Source organism: Podarcis gaigeae (genome assembly GCF_964106915.1).
Source record: "Podarcis gaigeae genome assembly, chromosome: 6".
Lineage (NCBI taxonomy): Eukaryota > Metazoa > Chordata > Lepidosauria > Squamata > Lacertidae > Podarcis > Podarcis gaigeae.
Window position 1 is genome coordinate 8,379,371 of NC_139682.1, and position 21,402 is coordinate 8,400,772.

The following is a 21,402-nucleotide window of genomic DNA, read 5'->3' on the forward strand; positions in this document are numbered from 1 at the left end:
ACGTTCAGTGATTGGATAGTTACAGAAAGTGGTTACTGTTGCGTTGTACTGGAGCTCTATATAAGCAGGCTGACTGAACCCTTCAGTTCAGTTCAGTTCTGGCCTGTGAATAAACAAGAGCTGTTTGAAGAATCGCTGTGTCGTCTGATATGTTCACCCACAACTTAACAATACTAATAAAATTTATAATAAATTGGGTAGGGGGAGGAAATAAATAAAGGTTTGGTAACTTTAAAAGAAAAAAGAAAAAAGAAATGTTTCAAAAAGCTGAGGAAGCTTACCTAGGAGAAGAAGAGATGGCTAAGAGGAGACCTGGCAAGTACTATCACAGAGAAGATGCAGTAGAGTTGCTCTTCATTGCTCCAGAAGGCAGAACTAGAACCACTGCATGCAAACTGCTAGAAAGGAGATTTTTTGGTGGAATGACAGGATAAAGTTTTGAATGGCAAGAGCTGCTTGATGTTGGAACAGACAGCCGTGGGAGGTGATGAGCTCTCCATCGCTGGAGGTCTTTAAACAGAGGCAGGGCCCAATTGTACTATACCCGGTACTATACCAGCTGCACTGGCTCCCGGTGGAGTACAGGATCAGGTTTAAGGTGCTGGTTTTAACCTTTAAAGCCCTATATGGCCTAGGACCCTTGTACCTATGGGACCGCCTCTCCTGGTATGTCCCACAGAGAAACTTACGGTCTTCAAATAAAAACATCTTGGAGGTCCCGGGCCACAGAGAGGTTAGGCTGGCCTCAACTAGAGCCAGGGCTTTTTCGGCTGTGGCTCCGATCTGGTGGAACACTCTGTCACAAGAGACTATTATTATTAGTATTGTACAGCCTCACAGGAGCCGTAACTTTGTGCCCTAAAACAGTTAAGGTTCCATGCAATTTAGATAACGTTTGGTTCTATTTCTTCATAAAAGTATTTCCATACCACGGTATAAAACACCATAAAAATCAAACACTATGGACCACAATGCAAATAATTATGAAAGTGATCGTTTTACTGAATGCACCTATCACAAAACTTTAGTGTACACAGAATTGTGTGCTGTTACACCTGTAATCAAATTGAGTATTTAGATTAATTCTCCTGCAGGGAGGGGGAATAGATGATGTGTGGCCTACATTTCTACCGGGAAACAATGATTACGATCAAGCACATTCCATTAAGATGATTACTGCCCCTTACTTACAGGCAGGCTCAAAAGAAAATGACTCTGCCTGGCCAATCAAAACGACACAACTCAAGAAAAGCTCCTGTGAGCTAAGCAAAGGAAAATCAAACACAGCAAAAAACGACAGCCTACCATTGCACATTTTGCAGGGGATTATCATGGTGTGATGACATCACCGATAAACAGGCCAAAAGGTTCTGTTTCTTGACAATGTTCTTTTATTTAATTAAAAGTCTTGGGATTCTTTTGAAACTGCCCGCAGGCTGTGAAAAATTAATAGCAGCTTGCAGGGAAGGGATTCAGATTTGAATGTTAATAATTAACCCAGAACTAATTGCAACTGCATTATAGCACCACAGCAAAGTTTAATTTAATTCAAGGTATGAAAGTCTTTCCCCCAGGCAGCAGACGGCAATGAGCAGAATGTTTGCCTTGCAATATAATAATTCAGGCAGAGTCAAAATGTTACTCCTTTGGTTGGTAGATTCTCCCATATCAAAGCTCTTATCTTACAATTGACCCAAATGAGGGCACAACATCTTCAAACTAGCATCAATTAGAAAACCCACGGATTTCTGTGATTTTCCACTCTGATTATGAAACCCACACATTTTCCTCTTGCTGACAGGGTTCCCAAATAGAGAGTGGCCAGATGTGCAATTAAGCCAATTGCGCAGACCGTGTTTATTCAGATTCAGACCTGCATTATAATGCTCGCAGCAATTTTGATGCTTTTGAATTGGAAATGTGATGGGCAATGAATCCTGTTCTATAAATAAATAGGCATGTGATATGCAGCCACGATTTGGATCTGCATTGCAGCAAACATCATATTTGCCTCTCTGTTCAAGTCTTTGAATTTTGGGGTGCAGGAGTTAAGCACCAACCCACACGCCCCAACTCTCCACCCCACTCCTCCAGATTGAATCACACCACGGTCTCTCTGTAGCGCCGCTATAAAAACAGTAGCTAAGGGGGCAATCGTGAAAGGGAAGCGGACCAAGCTTCCTTTGACCCTGCTGAAATTCAAGCAACTGCATCCATTGCCCAACACGCAAGATACTGTATTTTTCGCTCTATAAGATGCACCAGACCACAGGCGCACCTAGTTTTTGGAGGAGGAAAACAAGAAAAAAAATATTCTGAATCTCAGAAGCCAGAACAGCAAGAGGGATCGCTGCGCAGTGAAATCAGCAATCCCTCTTGCTGTTCTGGCTTCTGGGATAGCTGCGCAGCCTGCATTCGCTCCATAAGAAGCACACACATTTCTCCTTACTTTTTAGGAGGGAAAAAGTGAGTCTTATAGAGCAAAAAATACGGTAATCCACAGAAAGGAAGATTTTGCACATCTCTAGCTAGCACCAGCAATCAGCTCATATGTGTGGTGCTTCGAGACAGTGCACACATTCTGATCCACAAGCAAGCAAAGATGCTTTGAAATGTGAGGCCTGTGTCAAGCATACTTGCCACTATAAGTCTTTCGCATTTAAGTCAGGCCCAGCTCACTAGCTTGCAGAACCTGGCTAGTGTGATCAAATCAAAGCTCTTTGCAACACCTCAACTCCCCACCAAGTAAAAGAAGACCTTTGCTAAGTCGGAGCTGTGAGGTAGTCCTCTGCAGGGCCGGATTTAGGTATGATGAGGCCCTAAGCTACTGAAGGTAATGGGGCCCTTTATATGTCCAGTTGTCTTTTGTCAACAACAAATGGTCGCTGTTTTTTTGTGTTGAATATATGCTATATGGTAATTTATGGACCTAATAGGTATCTAAAGCCATTTGTACATAACAAAATATGTATTTTATCAAGGTAATTGTTGAACCGAAATACAATTAAGACGTATATTAATAGTGAAACACAATTAAGAAGAAGTATATTAATAGTGAAACACAATTAAGAAGAATATATTAATAGTGAAATAATTAAGAAGCTACATTGTAGGAGCCTACACTACACAAAACACTATTGCTGCATGTAGGTTTTATTTTATTTGCTTTTTATCTTATATTTTGGAAATGTACATGCAGGTTCCCCCCCTTTTTTATTTTTTTGGGGCCCCCAAGAGAGTGGAGCCCTAAGCTATAGCTTGTTTAGCTTATATGTAAATCCAGCACTGGTCCTCGGATCGCAAACCATATAACCGGAATTTATAACAGAAAGAAAACGTTTGTTTGTGACATTCTTCTCTGTATCACTGACCACACCAGCTTCTGCCACGCCCATTTCCCACCATTGGAATGTGGCCCTTGGAAAGTTGGCCTCATTCGAATCTGGCCCCCAGGTTCCCCACCCTTGATGCAGCTAGCCTCGTGTCCTCCTTGAGGGCTTCTCAGGGACACCTGGTTGGACACTGTGAGAAAGAGATTAGATAAACTTGGGGTCTGATCCAGCTGGACTCTTATGCTTTCCACTCCCTAATTATGGGTTCAACAGTGTGACGATTTTCTCACATAGGCACTACTTCAAAAAAACACCCACAGCCAGTGGCGTAGCGTGGGGGGTGCAGGGGGGGCTGGGCGCACCAGGCGCAACATCTGGGGGTTAGGGTTAGGGGGCGCAAATCCACGGGTTAGGGGGCGCAAATCCACAGGTTAGGGGGCACAAATTACTTGCCTTGCCCCGGGTGCTGACAACCCACGCTACGCCACTGCCCACAGCCATCACATGTGCTCAGCAGCCAATCACACCCACAGCCCTACCTACAAAAGCAGACCCTACAAGTGTCTTTATTTTACAGGGACAGTCCCAGATTGAAAGAAGTCATCCCGATTCCTGATGTGGTCCTGCTTTTCCTTAAGATATCCCTGTTTACACTGGAGAAATGTTGGAAGGAATAGAGTTAAGCGAAATCCTGAACCAAGGAGATAAGTAACAACACAACCTTTAGAAGACATCTGAAGGCAGCCTTGTGTAGGGAAGCTTTTTAATGTTTTATTATTTTTTCATTTATGTTGGAAGCCGCTCAGAGTGGCTGGGGCAAGCCAGTCCAATGGATGGGGTATAAATAATGATGGTGATGGAATAGGATGTCCCTGTCTTCATTGGAGAAATGTTGGCGGGTATTCTGAAGCACAGGGACGCGGGTGGCGCTGTGGGTTAAACCACAGAGCCTAGGACTTGCCGATCAGAAGGTTGGCAGTACGAATCCCCACGACGGGGTGAGATCCCATTGCTCAGTCCCTGCTCCTGCCACCCTAGCAGTTCAAAAGCACGTCAAAGTGCAAGTAGATAAATAGATACCACTCTGGCGGGAAGGTAAATGGTGTTTCCGTGCGCTGCTCTAGTTTGCCAGAAGTGGTTTAGTCATGCTGGCGACATGACCTGGAAGCTGTACACTGGCTCCCTTGGCCAGTAAAGCGAGATGAGCGCCGCAACCCCAGAGTCAGTCACGACTGGACCTAATGGTCAGGGGTCCCTTTACTTTTTTATGCTTAAGCCAGTGGCGTAGCATGGGTTGTCAGCACCCAGGGCAAGGCAAGTAATTTGTGCCCCCTAACCCGTGGATTTTAGCAGGGGGCAGAGAGCTGCGAGTGAGAGCGCGCCCCCCCCCAGATGTTGCGCCCGGTGCGGCCGGCCCCCCTGCACCCCCCACATTACGCCACTGGCTTAAGCACGTGCACTGTTTTTCCCCCATGCTCAATTTATTTGTGTGGTGTTTTTTTTGAGGGTCCATCAATGTTGCCCTCAATCTTTGCAGGATGGATTTTCAGGGAGACACATACATGCCACGTAAACGTGGAAATTTCCCAACCCGGCATCCCAGTTTGGCATAAATTTCTCACTTTCCTGCCCCACCCCCCATCCAAGGTTCCCTGTGCAAGTCAAAACTTTTACCAAGGCTCGCGTCAGACTTTCTGCAAAAATCACACCGGCGGCCTCGGTATATTTTGACTGCTTGACAACTCCAGGCTGCAAGCGAGACAGACACAGACTTGAGCCTTGTGTAGCCGTGCCAGAGGAATGATGCCCAGAGGGGGCTTTGCCAGATAAATCTGAAAGAGGAACATTCATCCAGCAGCAGAGTCCCCGCAATGCCTCACGTGAACACCACCCTCTTCTCAATGGCAGGCTTCATCAGGGTGGACTTTGCTGGAGAACCCAAGCCACACCCCTTCTGTCAAGAATGCCGAGCCGCTCTTGGGTAAAGTTCTACCATGAAAATGAAAAAGCCTTCATGTATTCATGCCCCGCGTTCCATCCTTGGTTCATCGCTCACTCCCTTAACTGCTAGAAGACACCAGTTTGCATAGGTGCCAACTCCCTGGGCCCCCCGTGCCCAAGCACCCACAAAATTCCCTATGAAGGAGCCAGGCATGCACAAATTTTGCTGCCAGGAGTGCCAACTTGGCTCCGCGACTGTGGGTGCCAGGGGCCATGGGTGCCCTGCTGTGTGCATGGCCCTGGCACAGAAATTTGTGGGTGCCTGGCCCCTTCATGGGGAAATTTGTGGGTGCTTGGGCACCCAGGGAGTTGGCACCTAGGGCCAGGGCCATGCATGCTGCATGGCATCCATGGCTGTGGGGCCAAGCTGGCATCCACAGAAGGAGATCATCAGCTTATACTGCTGCTGCATCTTTCTCTCTCTCTGTTTTATAGTGCTACATACAATAATGAGCAAAGCAATTAAGACGGAGCCCTTAGGAGCTGAAGGTTAGATTACTCTTTCTGCTGGAAATTGTATTGTACAAGCTAAATCAGGCTCCAGCATTCCTCTGTAACCATCTACTGCACTTTGCTTATCAGGGACTAGTTACTAGTCAATGTGCTATGCTTTGCTACAATGCTTCTGTTAGGAGAATCCATGTGGCAGCGTGTTTAGATTGCTGTTGTAGTATAAACACTGACAACTGGGAAACACTGGCCTGCGAGCGCTCCAATTGGAGAACAGCCTTTTCCAAAGGTGTCATGGGTTTTGAAGACGCTCGAACTCAGGATGCAAAGGAGGAACATGCTAAGAGGAAGGCACACTTGGCAAACCCTCACCGTGATCAACTCCCACCCAGAAACCTATGTCCCCACTGTGGAAGGATGTGTGGATCCAGAATTGGCCTCCACAGTCACTTACAGACTCACTGTTAAGACAGTGTTTATGGAAGACAATCTTACTTGGCTACGATAGAAGAAGAAGAAGAAGAAGAAGAAGAGGAGGAGGAGGAGGAGGAGGAGGAGGAGGAGGAGGAGGAGGAGGAGATTGCCAGTAGGGGAGACCTAGTCTCAAATTCCTACCCGTGGAGTTTGCTGAGTTACCATGGATAAGTGTGTACTAGCACTCAACCAACCATTCTACACAGAGTCATTGTGATGATGGGCATATCTAGCTCATAGTCCAAGTAGATCCACTGAAATCAGTCACGATGACTAAATTGTCTCCACCACTTTCCATGGGTCTGCTCCAAGTATGAAGTCATCTAGATACTTCCCCATGAGAGAAAGTGGGAGAGCTGTGGAGGCCACCACCATCTTATTGGAGGAAGATAATTGCTGAGATGTTCTTGAATCCTCCTCCAAAATGTGTGTGCTCAAAGACCCACCATCCTGGAAGCCAGCAAAGCAGAATCAGCAAAGGAAAGGCTCTCTTGAAGCAATAATCTGTGATCCAAAGGCCAAACCTCTTTGGTCCAAACAATTAGAAAGCAACCGTTCTTCCACTTAAACAGTGGCTTTCTAATTGTTTGGACCAAAGAGACTTATTGGTTCTAGAGAGCCTTTCAGTGGCAGGTTCCCAAATGGACTTAAAGTTTGTTTAAAGAGTTAACTTGGGCCAGGAATCTTACCGTATTTTCCCCGCTACAAGACGCACCTGACCATAAGACGCACCTAGTTTTTAGAGGAGGAATGCAAGAAAAAAAAATCTTTAAAGGGAGCGCTGAGCAGAGCTTGTATGCATCCCAGGCTCTGCTCAGCACTCCCTTTCACTGACGGGCTGCCCTTCTCCCTCCTCAGGGAAAAGCTCGTGAAAGGGTGCGCAGCTCTTGCGGGCTTTTCCGGGAGGTGGGGGAAGGGACAGAGGGGCTAAGCCAGAAGCCAGAACAGCAAGAGGGAGCACTGCGCAGCGATCCCTCTCGCTATTCTGGCTTCTGGGATAGCTGCGCAGCCTGCATTCGCTCCATAAGACGCACACACATTTCCCCTTACTTTTTAGGAGGGAAAAGGTGCGTCTTATAGAGCGAAAAATACGGTAATTCATTTCCACAAGATCTCTGATCCTCAGGTGCAGCTGTTTCAAGGCACCAAATTGAACAACCACGGGGGAGTGCGCACATGCACTTGAGAAGAGAAGTGGAATCAGAACTGAGAAGTGCACAAACCGTGATGGATAATATAATGGTCCATGAGCTTTTGCATCAGCCGGATGCCTGTTTCTCGGTCTGGTGCTTCTTTGTGGTCAATCAACCAATCGGTGAGCTCCTTGGCCACAAAGCAATTGGGGTAGGTGCGAAGGTGGTAGCGCCTGTCCTTAATAAGCTTGCTATCGTGGAGTCGAAGCCTGGAAGGGAAACAGAAAACAGGTCAAGAGCTGGATATGGGGAAATGTAAGCTTCTTTGCTTAGTCAGGAATAATCAGATGTGCAAATATAAGATGGGGACACCTGGCTTGACAGCAGGCCATATGAAAAGGATCTAGGAGTCTTAGTAGACCACAAACTTAACATGAGTCAACAGTGTGATGCAACAGCAAACAAAAGCCAATGCTCTTCTAGGCTGCATCAACAGAAGTATAGTGTCCATATGAAGGGAAGTAATAATGCCACTCTATTCTGCCTTGGTCAGACAACACCTTGAATACTGTGCCCAGTTTGGGGCATCACAATTTAAGGATATTGACAAGCTGGAACATGTGCAGAGGAGGGCAACCTTGGTGAACAAAGATCTGGAAACCAAGCCTTATGAAGAACAGTTGAGGGAATTGGGTTTTGCCTGGAGAAGACAGATGTGTGATAGCCACCTTCAGATATCTAAAGGGCTGTCCCATGGAAGAGGGAACAAGCTTGTTGTCTGCTGAGCCAGAGGGCAGGACCCAAATCAATGGATCCCAATCACAAGAAAGGTGATTCTGATTAAACATTAGGAAGAACTTTCTGATGGTAGGAGCTGTTTGATGGTGGACTGGACTACTTCAGAAGGTGGTGGGTTTTTAACCCACTGGAGAGTTTTTAAACAGAGGTGGGATGGTGTCAGGCTTCAGGGAATCGACTTCCTCCTCCCTTTGGCAGTAGGTAAGCAGAACAAAGAGAAAGGAGTGTTCTTACCAGTTTGAACTTTAATGATCACAGCGAGAGAACAAAGAATCCATTTCCTAGGAATGAAGGTGCTCCCAATTAAGGGTTTCACCCACTTCCTCCCTAGTCACCCACGTCACTACCACATCTTATAACCTGATCTCGTAACCACTGCGCTTTCTTTGCTGCCACCTTATCTGCTCTTCTTGACCTTGGGCTGAGCAGATGAATGCTTTCCAGAGACAGTGAATCTTAACTCTCTCTCCCCCAGTGCTTCTTCTCCATCCAGTATTTCCCAGCTTCTGCCTTCTGAACCATGCCCCTCTGTAAACCACTGTTCCAAATCTATACTGTCCTCCTGCTCCTGGGAAGATTCAGGAGGAGGCTCCCACCATTCCTCCTCAGTACAGCCCTCCTCAACACAGTCCCTGACAGATGGCGACCTGTCTTGGATTCTTTAGCTGAGATTCCGTCACTGCAGGGGGTTGGACTAGATGACCCTCGGGGCCCCTTCCAACTCTCCAATGCAAGGATTCTACAGTGGAAGTTGGACTATGACGTTTCTGCACTTGAAATCTGAGCGGCAATGTCCTTTTGCTAGCTGCTGTGTTAACCCTGGTGGAAACACGTCTGACTGGTCTTTGTTATGATGCCCTCTCCGGGACTCAATTAGTTCTGGCAATCACTAGTGTTGACGGAGGCTTCATATCAAGGTCAACTGTGGAGAAAAAACTATTTTGGCGGTTTCCAAAGGCCGTTCCCCTCCTCCTAACACTTTTCTTGACATTCATCACTGCACTAAACGTTCCTTCCTGACTGTTGCACCACTTGCTCAAGGCCTACCCAGTTCTTACTGCCATTTATTTACTGAGTTTATTTAGAACACTGACAGATCACTTTACCAGTAAATGTTCTCAGACTGATGTACAAAGGCAACAGGAGGAAGACATTGCAAGGAAATCAAACGCTCACGATTATAGGGCAGTTTAAAGAAATAGCCGTAAGCCAAGCAGAACCTCAGAGCAGCTCAGAAGACTGAACTACAGAAGAACAACAGGTTTTGACTCTCCCTTCTGAGGATAATGAGAAAGGGCTCACACATCTCCCCATAGGAGGCCTTTCCAAAGCTCTGGGGATGGAACTGAAAGCTCATGCTCCTTATAGAGGCCAACCTCTGTTACAAATTACAAGGAAGGAGATCCCAACTAAACATTAGGAAGAAGAACCATTTGGCAGTGGAATAGGCTACGCTGGAAGATGGCAAAATCGCATTCATTGGAGGTTTTTAAGTAATAACAATGATAATAAATTTTTATTTATACTCCGCCCTTCCCGGTTCAGAAAACCGGGCTCAGGGCAGCTAACAACAAACTTAAAACAATTGATGCAACAAAAAACAGCATAAAATACAGTATAAAACGTGAATAACAATTAATTCAGAATTCAAAAATCAATTTAGGGGGGAAATCCATCCAATAAACATTAGATGATCACCAGGGCTAGCTGGCTAAATTAGTCCTAATTGGGCCAGCGAGAAGACCAGGGGAGAATTAGTTGTGGGATCCCAGAGCGGGTAATCTTCATAAAAAGGGGAGGGGGAGGGAAAGAACGAGAATAAAAGATCAGGCTAAGTTCAAATTGAAAGCCAGGCAGAATAGCTCTGTCTCACAGGCCCTGCAGAAGGAAGTTAAATCCTGCAGGGCCCTGGTCTCATGGGACAGAGCATTCCACCAGGTCGGAGCCATCATTGAGAAGGCCCTGGCCCTGGTGGAGGATAATCTGACTTCCTTAGGGCCTGGGGCTTCTAAACTATGATTATTCGTGGACCTTAAGGTCCTCTGTGGGGCAGACCAGGAGAGGCGGTCCCGTAAATACGAGGGCCCTAAGCCACAAATACAGGTTGTATCCAAATACAGGTTGGATGGCACTCTGTTATAGATGCTTTAGTTGAGAGTCCTGTGTTGCAGAGGGTTGGACTAGATGATCCTCAGGGTCCCTTCCAACTATACAGTTCTATTGCTCCCCATCTCAAAATCAAATCAAATCCTTCTTGTAACCCAGATCTGTCCCAAGCCTTAAACTCTTCATTTTCCCTGATGAGTTTTTGAAAACTTGCCACACTTATGTGACATTTTGAGTAGTTCTCCACTGCCTAGCTGTGGATTTTGGAGGGTTTTTTCTTTTCTTTTTACACGTTGCTCCTTTCGCTTTATTGAATCCATCTGCCAGTTGCCAACGCCTTCTTTGCCCTGCTGCAATCCAGTAAGTTTTCAAGGCTTGACGCAAGCCCTCAGCTTCAAAAGCACCTCTAAACACATCACAGCCAAATTTACCTCTCTGTGCATGTGTTTATGAAGCCATGACCATGGGAAAGGGGGCAGAGAAGTGGAATCTATTAGATACGTCTTGCAGAGCCTCTCAATACCCCGGAACTTAGATTAAAATAGCGTAGGCAATGGCGTAACGTTGTCAAGGTCACTAGAAGAACAGAACTACCCTTGACAATCTTATTCACAGGCAAAGTCTCAGTGCATTAAGCAAATATCACAAGATATCCGATACCAGAAAAATAGCCCGTAGTGCTCTTTCAATATTGTTTTTGTTTAAACAAAGGAAGACTGTGCACCCAGCAAAACACCGCTGTGCTCTCAGAGCAAAGTGTGAGGACAAGTTATTCCTGACAATTCTCTGGGCCTTCACTCCATTTCCAGGCCTCATGTTCACGGTTTACTGTCTGTGTGTGGATACATGCTTGCACATTTGCATATAGGCCCCATCTGCACTACATATTTAAAGCAGTATCATACCACTTCTTGGGAGAAAAGCGATGAGAAACCTAGACAGCATCTTAAAAAGTAGAGACATCACCTTGCCGACAAAGGTCCGTATCATTTTTGAATGTCTTATGTAGATTTTTTCAATTTCGTTGTTCTGTACGGGACAATGACAATAAAGATTATTGGATCGTGTCATAAAGCTATGGCTTTCCCAGTAGTGATGTATGGAAGTGAGAGCTGGACCACAAAGAAGGCTGACTGCTGAAGAATTGATGCTTTTGAATTATGTTGCTGGAGGAGACTCTTGAGAGTCCCATGGACAGCAAGAAGATCAAACCTATCCATTCAGAAGGAAATCAGCCCTGAGTGCTCACTGGAAGGACAGATCCTGAAGCTGAGGCTCCAATACTTTGGTCACCTCATGAGAAGAGAAGACTCCCTGGAAAAGACCCTGATGTTGGGAAAGATGGAGGGCACAAGGAGAAGGGGACGACAGAGGACGAGATGGCTGGACAGTGTTCTCGAAGCTACCAGCATGAGTTTGACCAAGCTGCGGGAGGCAGTGGAGGACAAAAGTGCCTGGCGTGCTCTGGTCCATGGGGTCACGAAGACTTGGACATGACTAAACGACTAAGCAACCACCACCACCACTTTAAATAGTCATGGCTTCCCAAGAAGAATCCTGGGAGGTATAGTTTGTTAAGGGTGCTGAGATTTTATTGGGGGCGTCAGGAAAGCTCCTCGCCACATCACTGATCACATGGTGGGGCGCGCACACACTATCTGAATGGCAATGTCCAACAACTTTCGAAGGCCCTTGAATATTATATTGCAAGTCCCTAGGAGTCAGATCCCATGATTCCCATCACAGAGCCAAAATTCCCAGAGTTCCCTGGGAAGAGGGATTGATTGCTAAACCATATATCAGTTATCCCTCTCCAACATCAGAGAGGCTGATCTGAGTGGCTTCTCCGTCAGTAGAGCCTGAGACTTTTAATCTCAGGGTCGTTGGGCAAAAGATTCTGGCAAGATTGCAAGGGGTTGGACTATATGACCCTCAGGCTCCCTTCCAACACTACAATTCCATGATGCTATAATCACACATACCCCTGCCACAACAGAAATCTGATGTCACGGCCCAGCCAAAGTTGATAATTAACTGTTGGTGTTCTCTGCTAGCCCTCATATGAGTGTTTAACCTTAATCATGTGATTAAGGTATTCAACTGAAAATCTCCATTTTGAAAGGGAGTTGCCTTGGTTTTTTTGTTCCCAGGAGGTCAGAGAAAAATGTGATGATGATGCCTCTCTAGGAGTCCAAGGCCTTAGGCTGGATGCAGGCTTATGCAAGCTATGGGAGAGACTGAGTTTGCTGTGATGGCAATTACGCTATATATTTAAAAAGAAGAACCTATGCTTGAATATGCATATGCTTTATACAATTATTCAAATGTATCATTGATTGTTTTTGTATCTGTTTTGAAGTAGTTCTGGTTAGCAAAACTTCGAATCAAATTTATGTATCTGGACAATTTTTATTCCAAAAGGAATCAGCTTTTATGCGTCCAGTTGCTTCAAGCTGTGCAATATTCATATCTGCAATAGGTCTTTGGGTTGTGAAGTTTCTACCAACCAGTTTCATTTCCATTTTTATTAGCTTTATTGTGGTATTGCATCTTTGTGTTGTGCAGTGCCTTGGCGTATTTTCATGAAACTGCAGGTTTATTTAAATAAATAAAACAAAAGCCCAAGTGAAAGCAATATGCACATGTATTTTGTCTGCACATTCAGGACTTGGGAAACCCATGCCAACTGCCGGCTCCCTGGTTGCGTAGACTAGAGATGCCGGAAAGTTTTTCCCAAGCAAAGCTCAGATAAGAACTGCAGCAGCAAAAACTATATATATATATATATATATATGCTTTCGTAGATTTTCACGGGTACAGGAATGCAGGTTTTGGTGTCCTCGGGTGTCTTCCCGTGTAAAAGTTGGGGTGTCTAGGCGACGTTTCGACGAGGTCTCACTCGTCATCTTCAGGCTGGTGCTTTCGGCTTCTTGTTCCAGTAACAAGAAGCCGAAAGCACCAGCCTGAAGATGACGAGTGAGACCTCGTCGAAACGTCGCCTAGACACCCCAACTTTTACACGGGAAGACACCCGAGGACACCAAAACCTGCCAAAGCACAACTAAGTGCAATACAGCCATCTTCTCAGGAAAACTCTTCACAAAGTTCAAGAGGTCAAGACACAAAGACTTTAGCAACTAATCCACACCTAATGACCCACCTAAGTGGTACTCAGGATATCACTCAAGAAATCACTCAAGGTATCTCTCAAGTAATTAAGGAACAAAAGAAGAAAAGGCACACTAGCCTGGGAACTTCCTCTCTGCCCAGAACATTGGAGGCTAGACACCACACCCCCTCTACAGTATTTATAGGAACTCAAACATTGAGATCCCGCTCTGTTCCAGTAACAAGAAGCCGAAAGCACCAGCCTGAAGATGACGAGTGAGACCTCGTCGAAACGTCGCCTAGACACCCCAACTTTTACACGGGAAGACACCCGAGGACACCAAAACCTGCATATATATATATATATATATATATATAAAAACTATACACCGCTTGACTGTAGAAAAACCTCAAAGCAGTCTGCAAAATTACTGTTATTATTCTACACTTGATCTTAGCCAAAAGGCCGAGAAGCGATTATTGTATGCAACAACAGCAGCAAGGATACTCATTGCCAAGTATTGGAAAACCCAAGATCTACCCACACTGGAAGAATGGCAGACGCAACTGATAGGCTACATGGAACTGGCTGAGATGACTGGCAGAATCCGAGACTAGGGAGAGGAGACGGTAGAAGAGGATTGGAAGAAATTCAAGATTTATTTGCAAAAATATTATAAACTGTATGAATGTTAAATTGGAAGCTAGATCATAAACAACTTGGCACCATTAAAACAGATGATGTGATTTATGAGGAGAAGTTTAAATTTGACAATGATTAGGCTAAATTTAAAATTTTTTAAGATTTCAAACAAGTTGAGATAAAATGTATGAAACAACATTGCTAAATTGCTGGATTAATTTTTAAATCAAAAACGCAGGAGTGGGAGTTGTGAGGAAGTCCAAAGATGATAAGAAAATGTGTTATGAAAATGTATTACCGTGTCTTATTTATTTGTATTGTATTTAAAAACCCTTAATAAATATTTAAAAAAAACAAAAACAAAATTACTGTTATTATTTATTAAATCTATATACCACCCTTCAGCCGAAGATCTCAGAGCAGAACACAGCATAAAAATGCAAATTAAAAATACGTAATAAAAAAGAGCAAAAACAATACCCCCTCCAAAAAAACCCACATGTAAAAGGGCATAGAATGTTAATCGGTCAAAGAGCTGGTTGAAGAGGAACGTCCCTAAAGATGTATAAAAACAACAACAACAATTTATATGAAGTGTTGAAAGTGGCCTTGCATTTGACTGCCCGGACAGCATCAACAGCACAAATAAGCATGAGTATGTAATAAAATAGTAGGTCTGGTGGGGCCCAAAATTACAAATACAGTGGATGCTCGGGTTGCGAACGTGATCCGTGCGGGAGGCACGCTCGCAACCCACAGCGCCGTGTCTGCGCATGCGTGGGTTGCGATTCGGCACTTTTGTGCATGCGCAAAGCACAATTTAGCGCTTTTGCGCATGCGTAACTGCCGAAACTCGGAAGTAACCCATTCCAGTATTTCCAGGTTCCAGCAGTTCTGTAACCCAAAAAATCGCAACCTGAAGCACCTGTAACCTGAGATATGACTGTACCCTTCTTTCCTTTCCTTTCCTCGTTCCTACAAAATCTTCCTCTGTAACTACTTAAAAAGAAAGAACGTCAAGCTGAAAGCAGTCTGCAAGATTTTATTTTGTGTGCAGCACTTAGGTTTCCAGTGGCTCTGTAAACAGTAAATATCATGATTCACCAGAAGAGAGTCTACTCCTATATTTGCTTCCCAATAAAAGCACATGGAATGCGATCTTTCCAAAACCTTTCCCTGCCAACAGCTGGCTTGAGACAAACCTGGTAAAGATGAGTTTTACATGGGCTGCTTTTGACCCCAACCCAGCGCACTCCCTCCCGCCACCTGCCACAAAATTATAGACCAGGACAATCTTCCTCCGTTCTATGGCAGCAGGCGGTCATCACGGCCTGTATTCACCTTGCCTAAACCTACAAACACCGTCCTCAGGCAGTGGAGCCGCCGTCCTGAAATGCCCTATATGGTTCAGAAAACCCACAAGCATTCTTCACACTCGACAGCTTCTGGAATTCCGGCCATGATTTCTGTTTGAGGGACCTGGTTCATGGAACGTTTTTCAGTTGGCAAGGGTTGCCGTCCATCAGGGGCCTGCTCAAAAGAGGCTTTTGCAAAACAATTCTAGAATTGAAGCAGGGCTGCCATACGTCCGGTTTTCCCAGACATCACTGGGATTCCAAAGGTGTCGTTGACGTCCAGAGGGAATTTGCAAAAGGTGGCGCTTTGTTCTGGATCTTAGAGAAGTGAATCGAAAATCGTGGGGGGTTTTTTTAGGGGGGTGGGGAGGAGCTCAACAACTTTCAGGGTGTCCTGGTTTTACTTTTTGAAATATGGCAACCCTACATTGAAATAAATAAATTACCAGGCTTCTAGCCCTTATGAGCATAGCATTATATGTATTTTTATATTTTTGTATTTTATTTTGACAAAGTATTACAGTGGTACCTCGGGTTAAGTACTTAATTCGTTCCGGAGGTCCATACTTAACCTGAAACTGTTCTTAACCTGAAGCACCACTTTAGCTAATGGGGCCTCCCGCTGCTGCCACCGCACAATTTCTGTTCTCATCCTGAAGTTCTTAACCTGAAGCACTATTTCTGGGTTAGTGGAGTCTGTAACCTGAAGCCTATGTAACCTGAAGTGTATGTAACCAGAGGTACCACTGTAATCATAAATAAATAAGAATAAAAATGCCCATCCCACCACCAAGACCATTCCATAGGAACTATCCAAGCTCCCAAAATTTCAACACCTCTTGCGATGGTTTGACCAGCATTGTATTTATAAACTTGCAGATAGTGGCTGTAAAAGTATGATTAGGAAGAAGAAAAACTTCTTTTCCGCACGATGCATAATCTTAAACCTCTCCTCTTGCTCGCCTTTCCTCTAAACTAAATATCCCCAAATTTTGCCACCTTTCTTTTCAATCCCCTTAATCAGTTTTGTGCCCCTTTTCCGAGCCTGTTCCCTTTCTACAATACACTTTCTATGGTGATGCTGCAAAAAAACCCAAAAAACAAACAAAAACCAACCCTAAATATTCCAAGGGCAGTTGCACCAAATGTTACTCTAATGGAAGTCTTATTTTCAGCTCCTTTCCTAATGATCCCTAGCATGCAATTCATATTTTTCACAGTTGCCGTACATTGGCTCAACATCTTCATCATCAAGTTTGTTGCTGTTGCTGGTATCTGTCTTGTCTCGAGGGACAATGGAGTGTGCCTCCGGGGTTGAAGTCAAACTGCTGTGTTAGCAGCACCAAAGCGACCTTCCATAGTGTGCAAGCCTGGGCAGGGTGTACAGAGGTCCTGGGGTAGCCAGACAACAAGACCCTCCTCTTGACCTCGCTGGTGTGGTCCAAAGGAAAGCAGAGCAAGACGTTTGGCACCAGCTTGGCTGCAGGAGTCGCCGGAAGGAAGCATACAAGGCACCCTCCAAACATCTTAGGGACTCGGCTCAGGATTGGTTTAGAGTTTGCCCCGTATCCTATGCCTCTGTCAAAGATATCTCACAAGGTAGCGGAGGTTCAGGACCAGAGTTTTTCTCCTCCTAGATGGGCTACCTTACCAGGTTGATGGAGGATAGGTCTTGAACCAATGACTTTCAGCTACAAGATTCCGACTAAACATTAGGAAGCACTTTCTGACGGCAAGAGCTGCTCGATAGCAGCATGGTCTCCTTCAGAAGGTGGTGGACTCTCCTTCGATGGAGGTTTTTAAGCAGAGGCTGGATGGCCACCTCTCAGGGACTCTTTAGCTGTGATTCCTGCATTGCAGGTAGGTGGCCTAGATGACCCTTGGGTGCCATCCAATTCTTACAAATCTATGATGATAATAAATTAAGTCAAGTTGCCGCTGTGAGTTAAACCACAGAGCCTAGGACTTGCCGATCAGAAGGTCGGCGGTTCAAATCCCCACGACGGGGTGAGCTCCCATTGCTCTGTCCCAGCTTCTGCCAACCTAGCAGTTCGAAAGCATGTCAAAGTGCAAGTAGATAAATAGGTACCACTCCGGCGGGAAGGTAAACGGTGTTTCCGTGCACTGCTTTGGTTCGCCAGAAGCGGCTTAGTCATGCTGGCCGCATGACCCAGAAGCTGTACGCCGGCTCCCTCAGCCAATAAAGCAAGATGAGCGCCGCAACCCCAGAGTCAACCACAACTGGACCTAATGCTCAGGGGTCCCTTTACCTTTACTTTAACCTTTATTGGCATCACATCAGAACATTCAGAATACATTTAAAATAGGCCAGTGCCTATCTTTCTTTTGTGCTGGCTAAGCATTTGATTTTCAGCAGACAAAGAGACCTTACTCAGTGAAGTTTTGTCTGACTCCTTCCCTTCCCCAGGGCTACAACTGTTTTGCACAAAGATACGGCAACTTGGGCTTTCAGAGGATCTCCTGGGTGCTGTGGCTCTCCCAGTCGCCAAGACCATGTTAAAAACTAGGCTGTGGGACATAGATTGCCAGGGACTAATCTCAGCTGCAGGGAAAAATGCTCCCCTCTTTATTTTTGACTCTCTGGGGTGCAGGAATTTAATCTTAATTATTTACAAATTTTGTTTAATCTGCAAGAAAGAAGGGTCTTTTCACTGGCTAGGTTCAATTCTAATCCTTCTAACCTCCTTTCGGGTAGGTTTGTGGGTTTGGCAGAAGGAGATTGGATCTGCCCATGCGATGCCAACCTGGTGGAAACTCTAGCTTAACTGTAAAATGTATGATGATCTCCCCTAACAATTTCTAGACCATCTATGTATTCCAACATGGAAACCAGAGACGGAGGTTACACGATTCTTATTACAGGGGAGAGACCAGGAGACCACCAAGACAGTAGCTAAGTTCCTCTATTTGATTTTTTGTCCCCATAGTATGCTACAGGATCCGGCCCTTGCTGGAAACCCTCAAAGATGAGGCAGATTGCTCGCCCCTTCTGCCCTTTGGCGGGTGACTGTGGCATGATGATAATAGATCAGGGACAACCTCGCATTTAGTCAGTGTAATCACCTTGCAGAGACATCACCTTGCCAACAAAGGTCCGTATAGTTAAAGCTATGGTTTTCCCAGCAACAGCAGCAAGAATACTCATCGCAAAGTATTGGAAAACACAAGATTTACCCACCCGGGAAGAATGGCAGATGAAAGTGATGGACTATATGGAACTGGCGGAAATGACTGGCAGAATCCGAGACCAAGGTGAAGAGTTGGTGGAAGAAGATTGGAGAAAATTTAAAGTTTATCTACAGAAACATTGTAAAATTCAGGAATGTTAGAAGGATGTTGGAATGAAGTAATGTGGTATTAGCAGAAATGATACAAAAGATTAGGTAAAAATTGATTCTTTAACTGTTGAAAGACCAGAATGTAATATTAATATTATATTACAATAAACTATTAGGATAAAAACCAAGTTGGAAAGGATTTGCTGGAATATTTAATTGAACTAGAATACAAAAAAGGGAGGTGTGAGGAGGTCAGGGAAATAAGTTAATGAAAGATAAGACATGGAAAGAGGGAAATGTTTTTAACTGCTTTTATTTTTCTGTATTTTGTATCCTTTATTTTTTTCCTTTTAATTTTTCCCCTCATTTTTTCTTTCTCATTTTTGTAACTTTTTTGAAACTTTAATAAATATTTTATATATATATATATATATATATTTGCTTTCGTAGATTTTCACGGGTACAGGAATGCAGGTTTTGGTGTCCTCGGGTGTCTTCCCGTGTAAAAGTTGGGGTGTCTAGGCGACGTTTCGACGAGGTCTCACTCGTCATCTTCAGGCTGGTGCTTTCGGCTTCTTGTTACTGGAACAGAGCGGGATCTCAATGTTTGAGTTCCTATAAATACTGTAGAGGGGGTGTGGTGTCTAGCCTCCAATGTTCTGGGCAGAGAGGAAGTTCCCAGGCTAGTGTGCCTTTTCTTCTTTTGTTCCTTAATTACTTGAGAGATACCTTGAGTGATTTCTTGAGTGATATCCTGAGTACCACTTAGGTGGGTCATTAGGTGTGGATTAGTTGCTAAAGTCTTTGTGTCTTGACCTCTTGAACTTTGTGAAGAGTTTTCCTGAGAAGATGGCTGTATTGCACTTAGTTGTGCTTTGGCTTGGCTTCGTGTATAGGGGCGAGCTGTGGTTTTGTGGCTTGTGTCAGCCAGATCTGTGTAGGGATTGCAGGGGGGTGCAGCATCCGGAGGTGCCACCATGGATTGGCTACTGGATGGTGTCAGTAATTCATCTGTGGAGAGGGTCTGGGTTTGGGTCTGGTGTGGTTGATTGGTGTTGGCGTTCTGTGTGCCTCTGGATCTGGTGTCAGTTTTTGTGGGGAGGGCTAATTTCCAGATGTCTGGCAAGCGGGATGTGTCGTCACGCTTGTTCATGTTGTGAGGGTGTTTCTCTATCTCGATGGCTTCCATGATTATTCTCTTGTGGTGATGTTCCGTGTTAAAGAGCAATTTGGAATCTGCAAAATTAATTTCGTGTCCTGTTTCTTTCATGTGTTGGAAAAGAGAGGAAGTTTTTTCTTCTTTTTTGACGGCATTCTTGTGTTCTGCGATACGTGCATTTATTCGTCTGTTTGTTTGTCCAATGTACGTGGCTGGGCAGACTTTGCAGGGTATTTCATAGATCCCTTGGTTTTCCAACTGGATTTTATCCTTGGGGTTTCTGAGGATATTGGCTATTTTTTGGTTGGTGCAAAAGGCTGTTTTGATATTGTGTTTATGGAGGATTTTGCTAATTTTATCTGTAGTGCCCTTGATATAAGGAAGGAGGGCCATGCCATTGTTTTCTTCTGTGTCTTGGTTTTTGGGGGGTGTTTCCTTTTGGATTAGCTTCGTAATCCTGTTTTGCTGGTATCCATTGGCAATTAACACATTTGAGAGATTCTGTAACTCAGTTGTCAAGTGGTCTTTGTCAGCCAGGCGTTTGGTTCTGGAGATGAGAGTCTTGGCTACGGAGTTTATTTGTGCAGGGTGGTGGTGTGATTGTGCATGTAAGTAGCGGTTGGTGTGTGTTTTTTTCTGGTAGATAGTGTGTCCTAGGGAGCCATCAGGTTTTTTGTAGATTAGGACGTCAAGGAAGGGAAGTTGGTTGTTGGCTTCTATTTCCATAGTGAATGACCCACCTAAGTGGTACTCAGGATATCACTCAAGAAATCACTCAAGGTATCTCTCAAGTAATTAAGGAACAAAAGAAGAAAAGGCACACTAGCCTGGGAACTTCCTCTCTGCCCAGAACATTGGAGGCTAGACACCACACCCCCTCTACAGTATTTATAGGAACTCAAACATTGAGATCCCGCTCTGTTCCAGTAACAAGAAGCCGAAAGCACCAGCCTGAAGATGACGAGTGAGACCTCGTCGAAACGTCGCCTAGACACCCCAACTTTTACACGGGAAGACACCCGAGGACACCAAAACCTGCATATATATATATATATATATATATATAAAGCTATGGTTTTCCCAGTAGTGATGTATGGAAGTGAGAGCTGGATCATGAAGAAGGCTGATCGCTGAAGAATTGATGCTTTTGAATTATGGTGCTGGAGGAGACTCTTGAGAGTGCCATGGACTGCAAGAAGATAGGAAATCAACCCTGAGTGCTCACTGGAAGGACAGATCCTGAAGCTGAGGCTCCAATATTTTGGCCACCTCATGAGAAGAGAAGACTCCCTGGAAAAGACCCTGATGTTGAGAAAGATTGAGGGCACAAGGAGAAGGGGATGACAGAGGACAAGATGGTTGGATAGTGTTCTCGAAGCTACCAGCATGAGTTTGACCAAACTGCGGGAGGCAGTGGAAGACAGGAGTGCCTGGCGTGCTCTGGTCCAGGGGGTCACGAAGAATCGGACATGACTAAATAACTAAACAACAACAAACCCTTCTTTTGCAATTGTGACTTACATTTACACAAAGGTTTAAAAGAA

General features: G+C 44.8%; 1 protein-coding gene across 2 annotated transcripts in view; it reads right to left on the reverse strand.

Moving 5' to 3' along the window:
* Window positions 1–21,402, reverse strand: part of LOC310847079 (DEP domain-containing mTOR-interacting protein-like) — a 37,475-nt gene that overhangs the window by 15,601 nt on the left and 472 nt on the right. For both annotated transcript variants that reach the window (XM_083744550.1, XM_083744549.1), the window contains exon 2: window positions 7,481–7,659. In XM_083744550.1, the coding sequence (XP_083600676.1) occupies window positions 7,481–7,659 (179 nt within the window). The remainder of the gene's footprint in view (window positions 1–7,480; window positions 7,660–21,402) is intronic.